Source organism: Elephas maximus, chromosome 7 (genome assembly GCF_024166365.1).
Source record: "Elephas maximus indicus isolate mEleMax1 chromosome 7, mEleMax1 primary haplotype, whole genome shotgun sequence".
Classification (NCBI taxonomy): Eukaryota; Metazoa; Chordata; class Mammalia; order Proboscidea; family Elephantidae; genus Elephas; species Elephas maximus.
In genome coordinates this window covers 19923247-19949632 of record NC_064825.1, presented here as the reverse complement: position 1 = coordinate 19949632, position 26386 = coordinate 19923247, and the positions used below count along the sequence as shown (strand labels likewise).

Here is a 26386-nt window from a genome sequence, read left to right as displayed (position 1 = left end):
TTAGAAAACAGGTCAAACACTATTAAAACAAAATTAAAAAACTAAAACAAGGCAATGTCAGAACCACACAGTTCATGATTTTTTTTTTTAATGCATGTATTTGGGAAGCAAACAAAAAGATATGTGACCTGCAGGCTGTACGTTACATACAGTACTGCACTGACGTAAAATAGAAGTAGAGCTCTCAAAGTACTCTTTAGTTTGGCAGTTTAAAAACACATGTTACTAAAAGGTTCTATGCCAGTTGAGGAAGAGTATGTATGGGAAAGCATTGGATTTGTAGCCTAGAATTATTTCTGGACATCCATGATTACTTTCACCCTGGAATCTTGATAATTCTCCTTAATTTTAATAGGTAACTCTAACAATCTGTGGCAGTAGTAACCCAAAAAATCCCATTGCTGTTGAGTCAATTCCAACTTATAGTGACCATGTTGGATGGCGTAGAACTGCTCTGTAGGCTGTAATCGTTACAGAAGCAGACTGTGCTGATGGATTCAAACCGCTGACCTTTTGGTTAGCAGCCAGCTGTGTTCATAACCACTGCACAGTACTTGTCTTTTATAGGTGAAGCCACTAGTTTAACAGAAAATTTCTTTCTTCTTCTGTGTCCAGCTGTTCAACCAGTGAGGATAAGAAAAACCAGACTGAGAATCTAGTTAGACCAGGAGAGAGTGAAAGATTGAAGGTCTAGCTACCAGTCCAGGGTCTAACCAAAATGTGGGAGAGCAGGCAATATCAGGCACGTTGGCTGACCAAATTAAAGCATAGCACAGGCTCATGACTGGGGACCCATGGCATGTGAGAACCCAGGTATAGAGAGAGACTATGGGAACAGAAACTGGAAATTTAAAAAGGAAAGCTGGATTATGAACCACAACCTTGCGAAGAGTATGGATTATTGTGGTTTGAGGATAAACACAAACAAGGTAAAGGAGAAAGAAATCCCTTGATATTAAGCTAAAGGATTCCAAAGTAGGGATTCCTTGAATACGTTCTGTTCAGACTCTGGATCGACCAAATATGGTAGAGTTGATGGGAATGGATAAGTGCTGAGGCAGAGAGACCAGGTGATTTATAATGGTATCCAGAGTACTTGGTCAACTAGATGAGAGTTTAATTTTAATACTATTTTCATTTGTATGCTGTACATTTCTTATTATTCTTTCACTCTTAATTAGGAAACAGTGCTATCATATGAAGTAACAACTTTTCAGAATTTTTGTTGTGCTTTAAGTGGAAGTTTACAGATCAAGTCAGTCTCTCATACAAAAATTTACATACACCTTGCTATATACTCATAGTTGATCTCCCCCTAATGAGACAGCACACTCCTCTCCACCCTCTATTTTCATGTCCATTCAGCTAGCTTCTGACCCCCTCTCCCTTCTTGTCGCCCCTCTAGACAGGGGCTGCCCACGTAGTCTCATATGTCTACTTGATCCAAGAAGCTCACTCCTCACCACTATCATTTTCTATCCCATTGTCCAGTCTAATCCCTGTCTGGAGAGTTGGCTTTGGGAATAGTTCCTGTCTTGGGCTAACAGAAGGTCTGGGGACCATGATCTCCGTGGTCCTTCTAGTCTCAGTGAGACCATTAAGCCTGTTTTTTTTTTTTTTTTTTAATGAGAATTTGGGGTCTGCATCCCACTGCTGTCCTGCTCCCTCCAGGGTTCTCTGTTGTGTTCCCTGTCAGGGCAGTCATTGGTTATAGCCGGGCACTCTCTAGTTCTTCTGGTCTCAGGCCAATGTAGTCTCTGATTTATGTGGCCCTTTCTGTCTCTTGGGCTCATAATTACCTTGTGTCTTTGGTGTTCTTCATTATCCTTTGCTCCAGGTGAGTTGAGACCAATTGATGCATCTTAAATGGTTGCTTGCTAGCATTAAGTAACAATTTTTATTGCCAAAACAATGCTTACTAAACTCTTCCAACTTGGGGTAGCTCATATTGCATAACCCTAATTTACCTGAATGCATGCCACACTCTGCTGCATCGGTAGGGTATAAAAAGAAGAGTTTAAATACCAGTTTTTAGGGTCTTGTTTTCAAGATGAATCTTCGTTTTTTATTTTTGTCTGGCAATTAGGAAAAAACAAAGACAAACAAAAAAACCCTGCCCACAGGTTAGGAGAACCAGGTTTAGTTACTTCAATGATAGCTAAATTTCCATGGGTTTTTGATAAGAAAACTTGGATTTCCAAGGGCCTGTGAAGTGTTAGAAGAAAGGTGAGAGCTGTTAAGTACTAGGATGTATTTGTGGTCACCTGCCAGCGTTGGTCAATGGGCTTGTGACTTCTTTTCCTGTTGGTTTGGGAAGCAATTTATTGGATTTGCAGCTAGGGGCCCATGAAGCTTGAAGCCACAAATGGGTTATTGTTGTTGTTGTTAGGTGCTGTTGAGTCGGTTCTATGCATGACAGAGTGAAACACTGCCCGGCCCTGTGCCATCCTTACAATCGTTGTTAAGCTTGAGCTCATTGTTGCAGCCACTGTGTCAGTTCACCTCGTTGAGGATCTTCCGCATTTCTGCTGACCCTGTACTCTGCCAAGCATGATGTCCTTCTCCAGGGTCTGATCCCTCCTGACAACATGTCCAAAGTATGTAAGACACAGTCTCGCCATCCTTGCCTCTAAGGAGCGTTCTGGCTGCACTTCTTCCAAGACAGATTTGTTCATTCTTTTGGCAGTCCATGGTATATTCAATATTCTTTGCCAACACCACAATTCAAAGGCGTCAACTCTTCTTTGGTCTGCCTTATTCATTGTCCAGCTTTAACATGCATATGATGCGATTGAAAATACCATGGCTTCGGTCAGGTGCACCTTAGTCTTCAGGGTGACATCTTTGCTCTTGTACACTTTGAAGAGGTCCTTTGCAGCAGATTGACCCAGTGCAATGCATCTTTTGATTTCTTGACTGCTGCTTCCATGGCTGTTGATTGTGGACCCAAGTAAAATGAAATCCTTGACAACTTCAGTCTTTTCTCTGTTTATCATGATGTTGTTCACTGGTCCAGTTGTGAGGATTTTTGTTTTCTTTATGTTGAGGTGTAATCCATACTGAAGGCTGTGGTCTTTGATCTTCATTAGTAAGTGCTTCAAGTGCTCTTCACCTTCAGCAAGCAAGGTTGTGTCATCTGCATAACGCAGGTTGTTAATGAGTCTTCCTCCAATCCTGATGCCCGGTTCTTCTTCATATAGTCCAGCTTCTCTTATTATTTGCTCAGCATACAGATTAAATAGGTGTGGTGAAAGAATACAATCCTGATGCACACCTTTCCTGACTTTAAACCAATCAGTATCCCCTTGTTCTGTCTGAACAACTATCTCTTGATCTCTGTAAAGGTTCCTCATGAGCACAATTAAGTGTTCTGGAATTCCTGTTCTTTGCAATGTTATCCATAGTTTGTTATGATCCACACAGTCAAATGCCTTTGCATAGTCAATAAAACACAGGTAAACATCCTTCTGGTATTCTCTGCTTTCATCCAGGATCCATCTGACATCAGCAATGATATCCCTGGTTCCACGACCTCTTCTGAAACCAGCCTGTCTTTCTGGCAGGTCCCTGTTGATATACTGCTTCAGTCGTTTTTGATTGATCCTCAGAGAAATTTTGCTTGCATGTGATATTAATGATATTGTTCTATAATTTCCACATTCAGTTGGATCACCTTTCTTGGGAATAGGCATAAGTATGGATCTCTTCCAGTCAGTTGGCCTGAAAGCTGTCTTCCATATTTCTTGGCATAGATGAATGAGCACCTCCAGCGCTGCATCTGTTTGTTGAAACATCTCAATTGATATTCCATCAATTCCTGGAGCCTTGTTTTTTGCCAGTGCCTTCAGAGCAGCTTGGACTTCTTCCTTCAGTACCATTGGTTCCTGATTATATGCCACCTATTGAAATGGTTGAATATCGACTAATTCTTTTTGGTATAATGACTCTGCATTCCTTTCCATCTTCTTTTGATGCTTCCTGCATCGTTCGGAATCTTTCACTGTTGCAACTCGAGGCTTGAATTTTTTCTTCGGTTCTTTCAGCTTGAGAAACGCTGAGCGTGTTCTTCCCTTTTGCTTTTCCAGCTCTTTGCACATGTCATTATAATACTTTGTCTTCTTGAGAGGCCCTTTGAAATCTTCTCTTCAGCTCTTTTACTTCATCAATTCTTGCTTTTGCTTTAGCTGCTTGACACTCAAGAGTAAGTTCCAGAGTCTCCTCTGACATCCATCTTGGTCTTTTCTTTCCTTCCTGTCTTTTCAGTGACCTCTTGCTTTCTTCATGAATGATGTCCTTGATGTCATTCCACAACTCATCTGGTCTTCAGTCACTAGTGTTCAATGCATCAAATCTATTCTTGAGATAGTCTCTAAATTCAGGTGGGATATACTCAAGGTCATATTTTGTCTCTCGTGGACTTGCTCTGATTTTCTTTAGTTTCAGCTTGAACTTGCATATGAGCAATTGATGGTCTGTTCCACAGTCGGCCCCTGGCCTTGTCCTGACTGATGATATTGAGCTTTTCCATTATCTCTTTCCACAGATGTCTATCTGTTTGTAGTACTGTGGGCGCTTCCATGTTGCTGTGATGCTGGAAGCTATGCCACTGGTATTCAGATACCAGCAGTTCCAGGTTTCAGCTGAGCTTCCAGACTAAAACAGACGAGGAAGAAGGACTCGGCAGTCTACTTCTGAAAAGCATTAGCCAGTGAAAACCTTATGAATAGCAGTGGAACATTGTCTGATATAGTGCTGGAAGTTGAGCCCCCAGGTTGGAAGGCACTCAAAAGATGACTGGGGAGGAACTCCCTCCTCAAAGTAGAGTCGACCTTAATGTGGATGGAGTAAAGCTTTCGGGACCTTCATTTGCTCATGTGGCACTACTCAAAATGAGAAGAAACAGCTGCAAATGTCCATTAATAATCAGAACCTGGAATGTACGAAGTATGAATCTAAGAAAAGTGGAAGTTGTCAAAAGTGAAATGGAGCACATAAACATCGATATCCTAGGCATTAGTGAGCTGAAATGGAGTGGTATTGGCCAATTTGAATTGGACAATCATATAGTCCACTATGCTGGGAATGACAACTCGAAGAGAAATGGTGTTGCGTTCATCGTCAAAAAGAACGTTTCAAGATTATCCTGAAGTACAACGCTGTAAGTGATAGGATAATATCCGTATGCCTACAAGGAAGACCAGTTAATACGGCTATTATTCAAATTTACGCACCAAGCACTAAGGCTACAGATGAAGAAACAGAAGATTTTTATCAGCTGCTGCAGTCTGAAATTGATCGAACATGCAATCAAGATGCATTTATAATTACTGGTGATTGGAATGCGAAAGTTGGAAACAAAGAAGAAGGATCAGTAGTTGGAAAATATGGCCTTGGTGATAGAAACAATGCCGGAGAGTGAATGATAGAATTTTGCAAGACCAACAACTTCTTCATTGCAAATACCTACTTTCACCAACATAAATGGCGACTATACACATGGACCTCGCCAGATGGAACATATAGAAACCAAATAGACGCAAATAGGTGGACAAATCTTATCCGATGTTGTGGCTCCCAGAAAAAGATAACTGGAATTTGTGGCTGCAGATAATGCCAGTATTGTATGCAGAGTAGCCTTTCGTTCAGTGGCAGTGTTAATTGTTACCAGAAACAAGATATCTGGTTGGAGAGTTGGTGTTTTTTTAATACCACTCAATCTGTCTTGCTAACATGGTATTTATTATTCAGGTATACCACAAGCTGACTGTGTTTCTTGCTTTGTTTATGGGTTAGATGGTTCCTGAGTCAAACTTTCTGTTGGATACTTCAGTCGGTATGATACCTTTGATCTTTTAAGCATTCAAATAATTAAAATTTCCTCAGGGGCATGAAGTACTGAGAGTAGGTTGAACTGCTGGTGATATGATACCCCATAGGTCATTGCATGCTTTTGCAGTGTTATGCTAGGTGCCACTTGGGTATGTAGTTGATCCTACTGTTACTTATTTATTTATTTTGATTTAGCCAGATTTAGAAGAATATGACCCATTCCCTTGCTCTGTTAAGTGCTGATGTTTACTGCCTATCTCTTACTTCTATGGAAAGTCAGCCCTAGAAGGGGCTTGTGATGGTTAAGATTGTGTGTCAGCTTGGTTTGGCCATGATTCTTGGTGTTTGTGTGCGATCACCCCAGTGATGGGATCTGCTGTGGGTAGCCAGTCAGTTGAAAGGGAGCTTCCTTGTGCTTGTGGCCTGCATCCAAATATAAGCAGACATTCTGGGTTTTGCCTCGCTGGATCCTGCTGCTCCCTCCTATTTGTCTGACCGCCGGTTCTTGGGACTCGAGGTAGTAGCTTACCTGCTGATCCTGGGATTCATCATCGATCTTCACAGCTCCTGCTGATCTTGGGTTCACCAGCCCCGACAGCTGAGTGAATCAAGAGAAGCCTTTCGGTCTTGCCTGCCGATCTTGGGATTTGCCGATATTCAGAGCCCATGAACAAGAGCCCTGCTCTCCAACCTGCCGATCTTGGGTTCACCAGCCCCTGCAGCTACATGAATCAGGAGTAGCCTCTATCTTGATCCACGGACTTGGGATGTTCCAGCCTCTACAATCTCATGAGCTGTTTCCTTGATATAAATCCCTCTCTCTATATACTTATCTGCTTTACTGGTTTTGCTTCTCTAGAAAACACAACCTAAGGCAGGGCTTTACAGGACTTACATCTCACCTCCAAAAAGAAAGGTGATTGTTGGGGAATCATCTGGACTTATAAAAGGTAATTGTGATGGAAAAATGGATAATGCTGATGGTTGAACGACATAATGAACATAATTAATGTTAATGAATTGTAAATATGAAGAATGTTGAAGTGGCAAATGTTTTGTTACATATATATTTACCACACACAAAAAAATGCACCCCCCCCGTTTCATTGGTTCAGTCTCACTTCTATAGACTTTTACAAGTTTTCATGTTTTACTGCAATTAAAAAAAAAAAAAAAAAAAAGCCTAAATCCTTACTGGTGTCCTGGTGGTGCAGTGGGTAAGAGCTCAGGCTGCTAACCAAAAGATCGGCAGTTCAAATCCACCCGCTGCACCTTGGAAAACCTATAGGGCAGCTCTACTCTGTCCTATAGGGTTGCCAGGAGTTGCAGTCGACTCAATGGCAAACGATTTGTTTGGTTCAGTTTTTGGAAATCCTTTTAAGGAGCCCTGGTTGTGCTGTGGTTAAGCGCTTGACTACTAACCAAAAGGTCGGTGGTTCCAACCCACCAGCCACTCCACAGGAGAAGGATGTGGCAGCCTGCTTCCGTAAAGATTAAACCAAAAAGCAAACCAAACCCATTGCCATGGAGTCGATTCTCACTCATAGCCTTAGAAACCCTATGGGGCAGTTCTACTTTGTCTTATAGGGTCACTACAAGCCAGAATCGACTTGATGGCGACAGGTTTGGTTTTAAATCCTTACTGCTAACCCAGGTTCTCCCCCATTTGCCAGCACATCTGAAAGTCCTAAGTGGTTTGTTCACTGTTATAAAATTATATAGTGTGCTGTGGACATAATTGTGTATGTTACTGAATTTTGTGATCTGAACTTTTGTTTCGGGTTTTATTTAAGCATTTAGGTTTGATAAGAGACTTCTGGGATCACTACTTAACACATCATTGTCTAATTATGATATCAAATGTTGGTTGGAGACAAGAAAGGCATGGGTTGTCAGTTCTCATTCTTTTTGTAAAATACTATGTGAAACCCAAGCTGGTCAATCGTTGAAGCATTTAATAGTATAATGCCTAGCTCTTAAGGTAGGGGAGTTATGTCAGCTATGACCAAGGAGTTATTTTTCTTTGTTCTCTCTCATTCTTAGTTCCAGGCGCTAAACAGATTTTCCATAGTCAAAAATAGTAGGATGAATTTAAGCCTACTCAAAAGATTAAGTTAGGAAATAGATACTATTAGACAGTTCAGGAATATTTCAGAATTTATGATATTAGTAAATATAGAAGCCATTATCATACTTCTGCATTCTATGGGTACAGTCCAACTGCTGTCTTTGTAAATGTCTACTCTATCAGAATCTGTCATAAATACACTCAATTAATTCAATTTCTTTTTTCCAAAAGCTTTTTTTCAGCACAGTGTTTTAGAAATAAAAAAGAAAAATATGATAATATTCTTGACCTCAAAGAACTTAGAGTTTGTTGGAAAGTTAAAATTTATATCTGAAATTATTTTTTGATTGCTCTCCAGTAATCTCATGTTACAGATGGACAGGAAATGGAGAGATTATTATTTTTGGTGAAGTAGAGCCAGGAAATTTTCATGCAGGTGGCAGGAATTTAGATAGCTAAGATAATTTTCCAAAGCATCTGGGCAATCCTTTTCCTAATATCTTATGAATCCTAGAATAAAAGTTGGTATGTTTCTCCTTACAGAGATAATAGACTGTGGGAATGTATTAATTTATTTAATAATCATCTGTTGAGAGCCCATTGTTCATTAACTATTGTTTTTGGAATATAGCTCTTACTAAATCAAGCTCCTGTAATAAAAACCCAAGGTATGATCACAATCGGTAATTGCAGGACCAGCCGGAAGTTAGCCTGGACCCCAAATTTCAGATAGTAAACTGGTTGTTATATACATAAATATTAATATTTATAAATAAAGAAAATACAAAATTATCACAAATAATTGCTTATTACAGCAAAATATTTGGGTATTAGAAATTTGTATGTTGTAAGCAAAAACTTCAGGTTTGCTTAAGTCTTAAATAGTTCGAGCATTCATATAAGATCAAATATATTTTTTGAATACCTGTTCTGTATCAGACACTGTGATGGATGCCATGGGAGTTGTATATATTTTTGTACATGCTTTGTGCCCAAGGGCACGTGTAGGATAGGCTCACAGCAGTTTTAATGGCCTTTTAAGGCATTTATGGGTCCTGTGGACCAGAAATTCTCACATTGGCATCTCATCTCTGCGGAACTCCTGGAGTATATTTAGACAGTTTGGATTTTGCTAGTTTATATAACAGGTTCCTTTTAGGCTTTGAGGATGAGAAAGGCAGGGAAGTAACTGGCTTTTCCCATGAGTGCTTCTCCTAAAACCCAATTTGCAAGATAACACCTTGAATTATTTTATACTCGCTTTATAGGATTGTGAATGCTTCTGTGTTATGCCCAGTGAATAATTAATGTAGTACTTTAACATCCTTACAAATAAAATGATTTTGGGGAAGACTTTAGATACGGGATTAAAAAGCTAGTAGGACATTGTCACTAATTCATGAAATGAATATTTAGTGGTTCCTGGCTGTTCGTGTTCACTTACGAACATGAGTATCTTTATTTGGACAAGAAATATATACTTTTTATGAAACAGAGACTATAGTATTTAAAGAGAACAGCCTTAGTTTCTTGAAGTTATTTCCATAAAAATCAACCAAGAAAAAGACGGAACAAAAGTTATTGTCAAATTGGGAACCAGTCCCAGAAAACTGCTGGAGGGAGAGAAGTTCTTGTTGTGAGGAATCAGACACGCAATTGCTTTTGCACGTTAGAATTTTTCTTCCCAGACGTTCCCATTATAGCATCAACTATTATCTTACTGAGTTTATAAACAGTGCTTATATGAGAAACAGACCAGAAAACCATTCAAGCAAAGTAGAAAACAAGCATCATTAATTTTTGGACAGAGATACAACAGCAGAAGGAGAACCTGAGTTTTCTTACTTATAACCAAAATTTGACTTAAGGGAACTGCACAATTGACCGTTGGAGTAGTAGGTACCTTGGGGGAAGCCAGTGGACTTCTGAGTTCTTATAGGCAGGACCCCAGGAGCCAGCGAGATGCTGACTGGAACTAGTAGGGCATTGCTGCATGGCCATTGGTCATCCCTGGGGTTGACCAAAAGGTAGGGCTTATGTATACCCAGCAATCCACAGTCAAGTTTACATTTTCATTGATTCCAGTAATATCTGTTGACAAATTTTTAAGTGCTAGGTATCTACTAAGCCCTTTGGGAAAGTGAACAATATGTAATCTGTGCCTTTGTAGAATTTAAATTTTTTTTGTACTGGTTTTAGGGGAAATAAAATATTTGCATTATATCCATTTTTCATTATTTGTTTAAAAAGTCATAGATATTATTAGGCTTAATAGAAACTAGCAATCTCCTATCATACCAGACTGCTTTTAACTCTTTTAGTCATTTCTTCTGTTTTTACAAAGACCATGATTATACTATTTCTTGATTTTGTTTAATAAATTTATTTATTTTTGGTTTTACATATCATCTTTTGACTTCTCATTCTATTGTATATTATGTCTTGACTTCATACTATTTTATACTCTTTCCATTATTCTCTGAGTGTAGTTAAATCTTAACTTTGGTAGAAATCAATTTTTAATGTTTATATTATAATGACATTGAACGTATCTGTAGAACTCATATGTGTAGTTTACTCTGATTATATTGCCTTTCTCATGTAACTTTGTTTTCCCAAGAGTTTATAATTGCCTTGAATTTTCTTTAAAAAAAAAAAAAAGTACTTATCACTAATTTATCCTTAAAAACTTTGTTCCAAGAAGTACAAATTTCCTCTCATTACATTCAGACACATCAGTTCCATTGGTCCCCCCTTCATCCCCCCTTGGAGGCATCTTTTCTGTAGTCCTAATTTCTTGCTGTAGTCTAGACAAAATCTTCTCTTACTAGCCATTTTACTGGAATATTGCTGTGTCATCCTGGGAATTCTGTTTGCTTTTTTGGTATACTGGGTCTCCTGTTTCCTAGATTTCATTTCCTCTTCTCTGTTGGTTTATTCCCTTGTTTTGTTAGAATGCATTGTCCAGTAGCTTCTAAAAGGAAGCTTCTGAGGTAATTTTTTTGAATATTTGTTATTTGAAATATTTTTATTGTGTCCTCACTCTTCATTGATAAATTGGCATGGTATAAAATTCTAGGATGGAAAACATTTCTCTCATAATTTTAAAGGCCATGCCCCATTGTCTTCAAGTTTTCAGTGTTGCTGGTGAGTATCCCTAGGCCATTTTGATTTCCCATCTCCATTTTTTTCCTCTGAGCCTTTTTAGTACTTGTTCACGTTTTGAAATCTCATGATGAAGTGCTGTGATGTGAGAACGGACCCGAAGCCGGACCTTTCAATCTAGGGACATACATCCGGAGTACTTGTGCTAAAATTGTCAAAACATGAGCCTCACCATTGGGTGATAGGACAGACACCCAACTCTGGTCAAGAGACTCCTTTTGCTAGTATTTATAATTCTGTCTTCTTGGACTGGTCAGTCCAGGTTTCTACAGAAATGTTCCAATTTCCTGCATGATGGCCCTAATCATGCCTGCTCACTTTCGTATAAGAGAAGAAAAAGCAGGCTTTCACTCCAGTGTGTATGACATTTCCCCACCCCCAACCCACAGCTGTTCCTGATGTTCTTTAATCTGGAATTTCCTTGACTCTTGCAGGAGTAAATTGAAGTCTTCACCTTGGGTAGCAGCAGAGTAGGCACCTGTTGGGGTGGTGGTCATTTGGCACAAAACTTCCCAAAGGGTTTGTGTCTACATCCCCAGGTGATGAATGGGTCATGGGTGTGCCGAGAGTGTCCCCTTTAGCTTTTACAGTCGTGCTAGGTCTGTAGTAGTTGAGAGCAGCATCACAGGTACCTTCAGTGTATGGAACAAAGATCATTTTTTACGTGTTTTATGATGTAGAAAAAGGTTAGGAAGCATTGGCCTAGAAGCTTAGGGTTAAAGTGCTTCTTGTATACACTTTCAATTACTCTTTTTGTTTTTATCTCCTCCTACGTCCTCAAGTTCAGGAGTACCTGCTGCCTCCAATTCTCCTGCCAAAACTCACTCACACTTGTGTTCTTTGTCTGTAGGCATATTACTATTCCCTTCTACCATCAAGTTTGTTTTCCTCTTCTTCAGGCTCATCAAAGAGATCTTCAGTGGTAGTGAGACTAGCTACCAGAGTGATGACAGAATGCTTTCTTTACAGAAATAAAAAGCATAAAAATATAATAATGCTCTTCACACTCCCCAGTATGAAAACATCTTATACAGCCACTGTAATCGAAACAGCCCGGTATTGGTTCATTGATTGACACACAGACCAGTGGAATAGAATTGAGAACTAGGAATTAAACCCAGGGGTCCACGGGCAGCTGATCATTGACAAGGGGTCAAAGTCCATTCAATGGGGCAAAAACAGTCTCTTTAGTAAATGGTGCTGACAAATGGTGCTGGATATCCATTTGCAGAAAAATGAAATAGGATCCATACATCACAGCATATACAAAAACCAACTCAAAATGGATAAAAGACTGAAATGTCAAACCTAAAACCATAAAATTCCTGGAAGAAAACACAGGGAGAAAACTATGTGTCATGGATTAAATTATGTCCCCCCAAAAATGTGTTTATCAACTTGGCTAGGCCATGATTTCCAGTATTATGTGGTTGTCCTCCATTTTGTGATTGTAATTTTATGTTGAGAGGGTTAGGGTGGGATCGTAATACCACCCTTACTGAGGTCACCTCCCGCATCCAAGGTAAAGGGAGTTTTCCTGGGGTGTGGCTTGCACCACTGTTTATCTCTCAAGAGGTGAAAGAAAGGGAAGCAAGCAGAGGGTGGGGGACCTCATACCACCAAGAAAGCAGCACCAGGAGCAGAGTGTATCCTTTGGACACAGGGTCCCTGTGCCTGAGAAGCTCCTCAACCAGGGGAAGATGGAGGACAAGGACCTGGAGCTGACACCCTGAATGTGGACTTATACCCTACTAGACTGTGAGAAAATAAATTTCTCATTGTGAAAGCCCACCACTTGTATTTCTGTTATGGCAGCACTAGATGACTAAGACACTATGGGACATAATCTTTTGTAAAAATAAGATGAGAAACATTACAACAAAGGCATGAATAAGAGAAGACAAAAATAGATAAATCAACCTCATAAAAATTAAAAACTTATGCTTGCCAAAAGTCTTTATAAAAAGAGCAAATAGACAACCCACAGACTGGGAAAAAAATCTTTGGAAATGACTTACCTGTTAAGGATCTAATTTCTAAAATCTATAGAAAATGCAACAACTCAACAGCAAAAAAAAATCTAGTCCTAAAATACGCAAAGGGCATGAACAGAACCTTTGCCAAAGAGGACATCCAAGAGCCAACAAACATTTTAAAAGATGTTTACAATCATTAGCCACTGGAGAGATGCAAATCAAGACAAAAATGAGATACCATCTTACCCAAGCAAAAATGGCAATGATTGAAAAACACAAACATTTAAGAAATGTTGGCAAGGATGTGATGTGGGGAGATTGGAACCCTTATCCATTGCTGGTGGGACTGTAAAATTGTACAGCCACTGTGGAAGATGGTATGGTGTTTTCTCAACAAAACTAGAAATAGAACTACCCTATGACCCAGAAATCCCATTCCTAGGGATGTACCCCAAAACCTGTTCCTGTCAAGCCAACTCCGACTCATAGCGGCCCTGTAGGACAGAGTAAAACTGCCACGTAGGGTTTCCAAGGAGCAGCTGGTGGATTCAAACTGCTGACCTTTTTTGGTTAACAACCGAGCTCTTAACCACTGTGCTACCAGGGCTCCAGGAATATACCCCAGGGACCTAAAAATAATGACACAAACAGATGTCTGCACACCTATGTTCATTGCTGCTTTATTCACAATAGCAAATAAATGGAAACAACCTAAGTGCCCATCACCTTTGAATGAATAAGCAAATTATGGTACATACACACAATGGAATACTATGCAACCATAAAGAACAATAATGAGTCAGCAGAATATTTCATATCATGGCTAGACCTGGAGGGCGTAATGCTAAGTGAAATAGGCCAAGCATATAAGGACAAATATTGTATGATCCCTGTTTATAAGAAGACAATAATAGATAAATATAGAGAGACCACTTTTCATTGGTGGTTACCAGGGAGGGGCAAGAGAAGTACATTTTAGACCATAGAGACTTGTTATTTTTGGTGATGGGAAAAGTGGGACTGAATGTGGATGTAGTGAGTACAGCACAGCCAAAGTAAAAATGAGTATTTGAGCACATATAGATGGGTATAGGCAAATTGGTATGTGTGTAGGTACAGGTGTATATACAGGAGAGAATAGACAGAAGTATCTGTAGGTACGTGTAAATACAAATGTGTGTGTGCAGGCCCATATAGTCATTGAAGACACAAATACAGATACTCCTCAGACATAAACAAACACCTTCCAAGACTGGTTTTCTGGGTCTGAGGCCTTAGGGCCATGGTCTTATGGGATAACTCAGTCATTTGGCATAACAGAGTTAGCAAAAAGCATCATCTGCGTCCTACTGAAGTGAGTAGCGTCTCGGGTCTTAAAAGCTTGTGAGTGGCCATCCAGGACACAACTATGAGTCTCTACTCACCAGGAACAAAACAGTAAGGAGGCCACCAAAAGCTCAGAGAAGAAACAAGTCTACAGGAGCCACAACCTCATCTAACCTGAGAGCAGAATAACTAGATGGTGCCCAGCTACCACTACTGACCATTCAGACTAGGGTCACAACAGTTGGTTCTGGATAGAATGGGAGAAAAATATGGAACAGAACTCAGATTTTTATTTAAAAAAAAAAAAAAAGCCAGAAAAATTGAAACAGTAGAGAAGAACAGGTGGCTCTCTGAAACTACTGCTCTGAGATACTCTTTAAACTTAGAACCGAGTCTATCCTCTGAGATCACCTTTTAGTTAAATAGCAGAGTGGCACACAAAATAAAGGATATTACCTATAAAATCAGTGCCCTACTTAAAAACCATCTGTATGAGACCAAAAGGTCAACAATTACCTGAAAGCAGAGATGAGAAGATAAGGGGATAGGGAAATTAGAGTAGTGGAAATGGAACAAACAACGCTATTAAAGAGAGTGTTGACACATTGTGATAAATGTAACTAATGTCACTGAACAATTTGAGTGGAAATTGTCAGATGAGAACCTAACTTGCTATATAAACTTTCACCAAAAAGTCAGTTAAAAAAAAAAAAAAACATGTATATATCTCTCTCGACGGCACTGGGATATATATATATATAATGCTATTGACACACTTCATTTAAAATATATATATATATATATTCGTAAAATTTCTCCTTGTTCAACTTACTCTTGTCAAAACGGGGATGTATAGTAGAATCAGTATTCATATTGTTACAGAAATTCACACGTTATATTTCTAAACTATGTATTTATACCTATTCTAAGGCCACTAATGTATTTATCAGATTAACATAAGACTTCCAGTTCATCACCTGATTTCTATTATAGTAACTGTGAATAAAATCAATATGAAGTAATCATAGAGATAGAATTTCACATCAGCTTAGTTGGTGTAAGCCTAGTAATTCTGAAAAGAGGAAAAAGTTGAATGGAAAACATTCGTTCTTTTCCTAAATTAGGTTTGTTTATGAGACTCTTGATATTTATTTTCCTCGCTTACATGCCTTTCACAGCCGACCTGATGACGGCTAACAACAACAACATGCCTTCATTGCAGGCTTTATACTGGATTCATTAAACCTGTGATCAAATTGATCAGAATGTTTTCAGATCAATTTGGATAAAGGGAGATGTGTGTAGCCTAAGGAATAAGGACTTGGAAGAGAAAATCAAAGCTTACATAAAAATAAATTCCGTATTCACTTGATTTGTTTTGTCATTTTTGTAACCTAAACATTCCAGCTTTAGTTGATGATTGATGTTAAGTATTAGGAACAGAGATTGGTATGGATGATGTAGGTGAAAATTACTGTTTTTGTTGAACATAGTACTATAACTCATTTATTTACTTATTTTTTTATTTCTGTACCATTATTTTTGAATATTTTTACTTTTCCCTTCGATTTCTGTAGTTTAGATGATTTTTTTCTATTTTTCTTAAAATTTCTATTGTGCTTTAAGTGAATGTTTACAAATCAAGTCAGTCTCTCATACAAAAATTTATGTGCCCCTTTTTTTTTTAGTATGTACTCTGCTCTCCACCTAATGAGACAGCACCCTCCTTCTCTCCACCCTGTATTCCCTGTGTCCATTCAGCCAGCTCCTGTCCCCCTCTGCCTTCTCATCTCCCCTCCAGACAGGAGCTGCCCACATAGCCTCATGTGTCTACCTGACCCAAAAAGCTGTCTTATTAAACCATTCCAATATAGGTACAGATTTCTAAAGCAGTGCTTCTCAACTTTAATTTGCATGAGAATCACCAGAGGATCTTGTTAAAACACAGATGGAGAGGGTGAAGGTGAAAGTCTGCGTATTTAACAGTACAGATACCGTGGGTCCTTGGAACCATATTTTGAACAGCAAAGTTCAAGCAAAGGCCCTTGGCATGAGAGTAACCTTGACTTCTTCAGAATGTAGAATCTCTCTTCAAATATCCATGTCGGTTGAGCTTCTGGAAGTCAGCAGGAAACCTAGCATTATGGGCAACTACGAAGTACATCTGAATAGTACTATATTTATTGCTTTTTGTAGATTAAAAAAAATTTTTTTTTATTATTTATGGGACACTTTTGAAATTATTCCAGAATTTTATTAATGACTTATTAATGCGTGTGTTTAAGTTTTACATATTAAATAAGTAAACTATATTCCCCGTAGTATTTTCAAAGAAAAAAATTTATACCTCATACCTGTTAAACTCCAGTTTGCAGCATGAAGACAAACATGTATCTCTTAGGTATAGCTGTTAGTCATTGGGATCCTACTGTATATACTGTTTTATGGTTATAAAAATATGGATCCACAGTATATAATATATTCAAATCAATATGGCTAGTTTTATTACAATTTTTGTTCCTATGTGATTAAATATTAACAATACAAAAAGACATTAATGATTTCTTTTTAATTTATCCCCTAAATAGCTCAGTCATTAAAAGAATTTGCCAGACTGCTGATTGCAGTAGAAGAAGAAAGGAGAAGACTGGTAAGTCTGCTCTCTATTTTTAGAATAGTGTTTTGCTTGGACATACTGTAAGAAAGGATAGACTTTCCATATTAGACTTAGCCATATGGACCTTGCGATTTGATATATGTACTAAATGCTACAGAAAACATTTGAGTGTGAGTCTCAACTATTGCTAATTAAATATAGCATTTGTTTATTTCATTTGGTTAGCAGATATAAATTATATTCATTTTGCCTGCCGGGTATGTTTGTTAGAATTAAAGATGTTGAATAAGACCACCATTAAGGAATCCATTCCAGTTGAGCAAGCTTCTAAATAATCTTAGTGTTATATTAAAGGTAAGTTTCAAGTCTTAAGGACAATTCATGGAGAGAGCAACTAACTTGGCCCTGGTATCAGCAGGAGGCTTTCTTGAAAACGTGACATTTGGGTTGGGTCCTGAAGACTGGGAGGATTTTGCTAGGCTGATGATAATAAGGAAAGCAGTCAAGATATGAATTATGCAGATATCAGAGCATAGTTCCTGGGAATACATCTGTGAATTCAGAAATATAATTTGTACCCATTGTGTTCAAATTTTGACCCAGTATTCTCCTCCTTAGTGGAAAATAGGATTTTTTTTTTACTCCACAGGATTGTTGTAAATCATTTGAAGCAAAAACTAGCATATAGTAAATAAATGTTGGTGGTGATAATGATACTGGTTGTCAGTTATAACAAGAATTACAAACTTGTTTAAAATCAACATCTTTGATATCACCAGCTTTACCATCCAATTGGGGAATTATATACACACAGAAATAGCTACACTACTCAAGTGTGGACTAAATGTTGTAGGAGTATAGGACAAGTTTGGGGTTATTTTACTTAATTGATAAGGGAAGGCAACTTGATGAGAGTGAACTTGACTCATCAGGAAATTTGTCATAGTTCCTTATGACATTGGCGTGAGTTAGGGAAAGGTCACACAACTGGAGTGTGGCAGTCATATAAATGAGCTTGAACAGAGGCCACAAGGTGAGAGAAAGTACAGTATGTCTTTGGAGAATAAGGCATATGGGATATTGTATTGGTTTTTAAAAGGGATTAGTAGAAGGCTGGCTGGTAGTTGGAGCTGTATAGGGCTTTTAAGGGCTGGGCTAAGAAGTTCTGGTGTTTTGTGTAGGCAATGGGAGAATTGCCAGAAGTTTTTGAATAGAAGTATAGAGGATTGGAGGCCTGGTAATGCAGTGGTTAAGAGCTCGGCTGCTAACCAAAAAGGTCGGCAGTTTGAACCCACCAGCCACCCCTTGGAAACCCTTGGAGACAGCTCTGCTTTGCCCCGTAGGGTTTGGTTTTGGTTTTTTGTTTATAGAGGATTAGTGTGAGATTTGGGAGGATTAATCTGGCAGTCATGTGAGGTAAGGTGAGGAAGAAATGTCTGGAGTGGGACAGGGGACCATGGTTTTTTTTTTTTTTTTAAGAAAACATTAGGTTCCTACCATGCATCTTGTCCCAGTATCTATACTAGATACATATAAGCCATTATGGAAGACTAACCTTTCTGGGGAGATCAGAGAAAGCTTTTTTGTGGAGATGACTTTAATCTGAATCTTGAAGGCTAAATAGGACACTGTTTTAAGCACTTTACACATAATCACTCTAACTGTGAGCTACACAATAGAAGTCCAAGTTCTACTCATGTCTCCATGGGGAGACATGAGTAGCAAGTGCAGTTATGGCCTGGGAGAGGGACTGATGACAGAAATGGAAAAGAGTGGTTAGAGATCTGTGAAAATTAAGAGTTGGAAGTGGCATGGAAGCCCAGGGAATATAGGTTTCTGGGTAAGGCAAGACTCGTGATTGAAATCTAGTACAAATAATTAAGGAAAGCGATACAACAATAAGCATGAGCTATAATTTTAGGAAATGTGTTAAAGAATATGCAATAGTGTGTTGTACATTATGGGAGGAAATAGGGCCCAGGGAATGTTTGGATAGCACTGAGGAGACCTAAGTGGGAAAAGCAAGTAAAATAGAAGAGACTGAAAAACATAAAAGAAGTGGAATACTTTCTGGGTTGAGTTCTTTAAGTAAATGTGATAGAATCTACTGTGAGTAGAGACACCTCTTCCTCTGCACTGGGAGAAAAAGAAGAGTCGATTGGTGAAAACAGTGGAAATTTGGAACAGTAAATTGGTTGCTTGGACAGGTGGGGGAATACTGTTAGGAAGGAGTGGTCACTTGCTGTGAGAGGAGTTTGTAGAAATTGTTTAGAACATCCAGGGGCGTGCTATACAAGAGAAAAGTAAAGATAGAGACTACTTATTGTTCAGGGATCCAGGTGAAATTGGATCTCATAAATATGTCAAGGAGAAATTAGTTACCACATTTTCTTGGATTTTTCTAGCAATACTTAAGAGGCTAGGACTGTGAGCAATAATGTACTTGTGAGGTAAGATTGAAGTTGGTGGTTGGCACAGAAGACATGATGCTGGATTAAAGGGATGTTGATTTGTATAATATGAAAATTGATCCTGGCTGAGTATGGTGATAATAGAGGCAGAAGGGTACTGATGGACAGAGAATAGAGAGGCTTCCATTGATCGTTCACTGGTAACAAAGAAGAATGAGAGGAGACACAGAATTGAAATGTACTGAACGTGGCAGTGGAATGTGTCCAGGTGGTAATGAGGTTAAGATTTGGCTGAGCCAGGAGACAGGCTTTAGGAATCAAGAACACTGAGTTCAGAGATTTGGATGTGTTATTAGCAGGATCTTGAGATCATCCAGTATGACCGAATACAGGACGGAGATCAAGAACAGGAAATAGCTGAGGAATGTGGTAACGTGTCTTATAAGCAGTGGAGATAAAGGTTGGACCACCTACTATTAGTGTATCAAAAATCTCCTTTTCTGCCTTCAGCCATGTTTCTGATGTTGGAGTAAGGAAGAAATTCTACCTTCATGAGTGAAGTCAGACTGTGGGATTTGATAGCTTTACATATTCTTTCAGAGAAGGTCTGAAATAAAGAGGGGAAAAAAAAAAACAAACTAGATAAAAGCTCAGTAGATTATATTTCTACCAAGATTATATACAAAATAATAACCACAATTACAAATCTAATCATTATATTGATTAACCATATGAGGTTATTATAACTTAATGAAACTGTAGCTCATAAAAATTTTGTGCAAAGATGTGCCAAAGAATTTGTGTTTTAAACTAGTGCTTCATTTAGGAAACAAAATATTTTATAAGTGTTCTAGGCAAAAGTAAAGGAATTCTATAACTGTATGATTATAAAGCCATTTAATTCTTCTGATTTTTTTTCTTCCAGTTATAAATCAAGATTGTTATATATTACTCTGGTTTCATCAAAACCTAAGTATGTCAAGTCAGTAAACCAAAATAAAATCTCATAAAGATGGAAGAGAACACTTAGCATTTACCAGTTTAAACAGATTTGTCTTTTGTTACCCATAATTCACCATACTTAGTAAGATGGATGCATCATATCGGCGATCTGGTGGGTATTTGCAGAAAAAAAAAACCCAAAGGAGCGTTGATTTTACATATGGAACCTCCTCCTAGTTTCTTACTAAATTTCTTAAGTATTGAGTTTATTGTTTTTCTTTCTGCTAAATCAAAGTGCTGAATGACACCTGCCATCACTTGGCCATGCTGAAAAGAGCCTTTAATGACACAAAAATATAAGCAATCATTTAGTAGTCCTTTGTACTGGCCTTAATAAAATACATATTACTTTAAAACTCAGTATCTGATATTGATTAGTGCCATAGGCTTTTTTACAGTGTATTTTTATTGGAAATTTAACAATTTGTCTCCATAGAATGTACTACTGATATAAATGATTTTGTTTAGAAAGTATCATAGATCTGGTGCCCTGGGGAAAACACTCTGAGATTGTCCCCAAGATAAGGAGTGTTGGGAGATGCTTCTAAGCTGTATAAACTCCATGGTAATATATCCCCAGTTTCCATGCCACCACAGGAACCATTCTGTCTTCAGGTCACAGCTGACCATTTGGCTGGGCAAATACTACCATGGTAGTGTAGAAACTTAGCCTAGGCCATTGAAAATTATTTTGATAGAATACTAACATACCAAGAGAAGCCCCTAGAGAGACATGGGATGTTCAGATGTGGCTTCTGGGAGAGATCTTAGGAACCTCTTCTTTGTTGTTTGTATTGAAGACTCTGAGTCTCTGCTCCAACCATACTAAGTTTGACTCTTTCCACTTCAGGCCATTGGACATGATATTCTCTATTCTGACTCCCTGAAACCATACCCTTCACCCCATTCCCTCTTTCTGTCTGTTCTGTAGACCCACACGCTTTCTTTCTGTTCTTCCTACTGTGTTACTGTAAGCTTCTCCTGGACTTAGACCTTTGCTTTTGTCATTTTTTCTGCTTTGGACATCCTGACCCATATCTTTTTATGACTGGCTCCATCTTGTTATTCAGGCTTCATCCCAAATATCCCCCCTGGGAGTCTTGCCCTTTTCACACAACCTAAATTAATCCCCTTTAGTTCTTATATAAGGAGCCCTGGTTGCACAGTGGTTAAGCACTTGGCTGCTAACTGAAAGGCCAGCTATTTGAACCTACCAGCTGTTCTGCGGGAGAAAGATGTAGCAGTTTGTTTCCATAAAGATTCACAGCCTTGGAAACCCTATGCTTTAGTTCTGCTGTGTCCTATAGGATCGCTGTGATTTGGAATTGACAGCAACGGGGTTTTTTTTTTTTTTTCTTTTTTTTGGTTTAGCTTTTTGTAGGAGGAGTTCCTGGGTGGTACAAATGGTTAAGCACTGGACTGCTTACTGAAAGGTTGACAGTTCAAACCCATCCAGGGTTGCCTTAGAAGACGGACCTGGAAATCTACTTCTGAAAGGTCACAGCCTTGAAAACCCTGCAGAGCACTTTTACTCTGTACACTTGGGGTCGCCATGAGTTGAAATTGACTCAGTGGCAACTAACAACAACAATAAAGTTCTTATATACTGTGATAAAAATGCTTACCGTCACAGGGCTTCCATTCTGTGGGGAGAAACAGACATTAAACAATTATTATGTTTAGTGTTAAGTGCTAAGAATAAAAATAACAATTCTGGTAGATGAAGGTGCCAATGATTGAGATGAAGAAATAGAGTTGAGTTTTGGATTTATTAACATTTTAGCTGCCTTTTGGACATCTAAGTAACCTTGTCTAGGGAGCAGCTTACTATATGAGCCTGCAGTTCAGGGAAGCAGCTGGGGCTGGAGATACAAATTTTAAAGCTGTCAGCATGTAGAGGGTATTTAAAGCTATTGGAATGGATGAGAACACCCAGTCTGCGAGCGTGGGGAGAGAAGATAATAAGTGGGATGATTGAGCCCTGAGGTGGATGAAGTCCAGAGCGTGGTCAGATGAGGTAGGAAAAGCAAAGGAGACTTAGATTAGTAGGGAAACTGAAAGGCATTTGAACCACTTAGTTAAAAATCCCACTTATTCACTTGGTTGTGGTGAAGATGTGGCATTATAATAAATAGAAGCTTATAGGATGTGAGCCCAGTATCTGGAGAGTCCCTCAGGATAGAGGATACAAATCTCAGATCTATCTTTTGCTGTTTCTCTACCCTGTTACCTGCTCCCTGGGATCCCCATTTTCTCTGTACTCTGGGTCCCTGTCCTTGATGAATGTGTTTTGTCAACCAATGTAAAATTTTTTTTTTTTTGCTCTGGCTCTATCTTAGTCACTGATTGAGGAAGCTTCAACTTGAGAGTATTTTAGCTAATGCCTATCTAGGAGGATTTATACAGGCGAATTTGTTTCTTATATTTTTCACTTTGATTAATACGAGAAATTTCTTTTTTTACCATAATCACCCACAATATTTTACATTCACATTTGACCTGTGTAAGTTATACATTTTACTTTAGGTTTCTCAAGATTAATATTCTTTCTATTCAGGCCTCAGGGTAGTCTTTTCATCCTTGGGTCGTGAAAGTACTCTCCTGAAATGGGTTAGGTGTTTGGATATTACTTTGGAACAAAACGTTGGGGGTTTGGGAGGAGAAATTTATAACCTTAGTTGAAATTACAATAACACTCACTTCCTTTATAAAAGTATTAAAACCCCTAATTAATAATTTTCATTTCTTTTACTTTATGAGGCAAGATCAGAATAGTTTTAAATCTTTATTAAAGAATGAAAGAAAAAGATAAAAAAGAGTGTCAGAAACGTACATTACTGGTTTTGAGCTCTTCTATGACTCTTGAGATTTAAAGAATAGATCTGTACTGCTCCATCCAGTAGACATTAGCCACATGTGGCTGTTGAGCACCTGAAATGTGGCTGGTCTGATTAAACTGTGTTTGAAGTATAGAATACACACAGATTTCTCAGACTTAGTACAGAAAAAAGATGGTTAAATATCTCATTAATAGTTTTTAATATAGATTACACATGGAAATGTTTTGGATATATTAAACTTATTATTATTAAAATTTGCCTTTTTACTCTCAATGTGGATACTAGAAAATTCGAAATTATGTAATGTGACTTGCATTATATAAGGCTGCTAACCAAAAGGTCAGCAGTTTGAATCCACCAGCTGCTCCTTAGAAACCCTGTAGGGGCAGTTTTACTCTGTCTTATAGAGTCACGATGAGTCAGAATTGATTCAGTGGCAACAGGTTTGGTTTTGGCTTTTTATATAAGGGTGGTACTGCTAGGAGGAATGATAACAACAGCAGGCACTGAGCATTTCCCAGGTGCCAGGCACTGTTATAATTACTTCCTATGTTTTAACTTAGTCCTCATAGCAACCCTCTCAGGTATGTGCCTTTAATATACCCATTTTAAAGAAGAAGAAATGGAAACACTGATAGTTCAAGTAACTCAAGGGCACATTACTAGTAAGTGGTGCTGCAAGGAATTTAACGAAGATGCTTGTGCTCCAGACCTTCACAAAATTCACAATAGTACAAATTAAGGTTCTTTTTTAAAAATAATAACTGCATAATGACAATGGTAACTTGTATTGGTAACACAGTATGTCAGGAGCTCTATTAAGTGCTTTACATGTATTATCTGAATATTTTACAAAATTTGGGAAGAACACAGGCGTTACAAATTTTGATATTAAACTATTTTTTAAATGACTAATAAGCAACATCATGATTGAAATTGTTAAGGTTTTCATTTTACTTGGCTCCACAATCAATGCCCGTGGAAGCAATAGGCAAGAAATCAAACGACGCGTTACATCGGGCAAATCTGCTGCAAAAGATCTCTTCAAAGTGTTGAAAAGCAAAGATGTCACTTTGAGGACTAAAGTGAGCCTGACCCGAGCCATGGTGTTTTCAGTCGGCACATATGCATTCAAAAGCTGAACAATGGATAAGGAAGACCAAAGAAGAATTGACACCTTGGAATTATGGTGTTGGTGAATATACTATGGACTGTTGAAAGAATGAACAAATCTGTCTTGGAAGAAGTACAGCCAGAATGCTCCCTAGAAGCAAGAATGGCGAGACTTCGTCTCATATACTTCGGACATGTTATCAGGAAGGACCAGTCCTAGAGAAGGACGTCATGCTTGGTAAAGTAGAGGGTCAATGAAAAAGAGGAAGACCCTCAATGAGATAGACTGACACAGTGGCTGTAACAATGGGTTCAAGCATGACAGCAATTATGAGGATGGTGCAGGACTGGGCAATGTTTCATTCTGTTGTACGTAGGGTTGTTATGAGTTGGAACTGACTCAACGGCACCTAACAGCAATTTTCAAATACTTGCAAACTTGAAAAATAGGAACCACATTTTGTTACACACTTCTTCCATCATATTTAAACAGATGTATATTTCAGGAAAAATTTAATTCATTGAACCATGTAATTCATTAACAGTTTCCCCGTCAAATTTTTGGCATGCAAGAGATAAAAATCTTCAACAAAGCTAATTAACCTTTTTCCTCCTTACCTTTGAACCACAAATATATGAAATAGGAGAATATTTTAAATGTTGAGAAAATTGTAAATTCCCCATTCCCTTGATGAAAGTTTTCCCTTTGCTTAATCTTTTTCTGTAGAAATTTGCGTTGCAGATTCGCTGTCTTTACTGATTAATCTGTAATTTTCTGGCATTTGTGCTGTTATATGCTTAAGTCCAATGATCTGTGAAGTAATCTAGTTTCTTTTATTGTCTCAGATAAATGAAGCATAATATGCCAACATCCCGTATGCATGCGCGTGGATTATATTTCTAGTGTGTCTTAGGTTAACTTCTTTAGAAACAAACTTTAGGTATGCTGGCCTACATACCAACATTTTTATAGAATGACTTCACCTGATATTTCAGATAAATAAATAAAGTGTCTCAGTGTTCTTCACAGTATTTTCACATTTAGTATACTGTAAAGGCTTCCCATTCCCTGATTTCCAGTTGTATGGTGAAAAAGGTAGGATTCAGGGTGGTAGATCACACTTAATTCTTCATGACTTCATGGCTCTTATATTTTCTTGGTCATAGTCATAGTTCTCATACACCTATATATGTACATATATACTTTGAAAAGTGCTTTTATATACACTTTTATTTGGAATCTTACAACAACCCATAACCGGGATCAGAATAAATGCACTGTTCGACATGATATAAACCCCCCTTTCGGAATCTGGTTTGGTTAGGTTTTTAGTAGCACATACTCCTTTAGAGAAAAAGAAAAGATGGTAGTTAAAATGGTAGTATTGTCTTCCTAATTACCATTACACAGATTGAATGAATTTATTATGGTTAAGTATAATAGAAAAACAAAGTTCTTTGAGTAAAATTCATTAATTTATTATGAAGGACTTGAATAGAGTCACTGCTAGAATTTCACAAAACATTTCAGAGTGTCCATATTTGAAGATCATTGATTCTGTAACTAAAAAAGGCTTAAGACACTTAATGACAACTGGAAATGTCTGTCAGAATTCTAAAAATATCTTAGAAATAGTACAGTGGTCAGACAGGGACGCCAACCTGGTAATCCGCCTTTGAGCCATTTCACTCCCTGTTAATACTTCTACTCCAGAGTACACGAAAGGGAAATAAAAGAGCTAAAATGCAAACTTGATCGTGGTACTCCTCATTAGCTTTTGCAAAAGAGTACTTGGAAAGAAGGTTGTGTTTTCCTTGTAAAATTAAGGTTTGTATGCTTTGCTGCCGTGGCTAGCAACCAACACAGGGAACTAAGTTTGCACTGATTTTAAATACGTTTGTATTTTGGCATATGAGTTTAATTAGCATTGGTTGTCAATGAGTATACATCAGATTGCTGCATTTAAAGATTTCTAAATGGATATATGAAAATAGGCATTCAGTCTTTGTACTTTATCATTCCCTCTTTATGTTTTCAA

At 38.2% G+C, this 26386-nt stretch overlaps 1 protein-coding gene across 2 annotated transcripts in view; it reads left to right on the top strand.

The window, feature by feature from the left end:
* Window positions 1-26386, top strand: part of ARHGAP42 (Rho GTPase activating protein 42) — a 321223-nt gene that overhangs the window by 101809 nt on the left and 193028 nt on the right. For both annotated transcript variants that reach the window (XM_049889483.1, XM_049889482.1), the window contains exon 3: window positions 16953-17014. In XM_049889483.1, the coding sequence (XP_049745440.1) occupies window positions 16953-17014 (62 nt within the window). The remainder of the gene's footprint in view (window positions 1-16952; window positions 17015-26386) is intronic.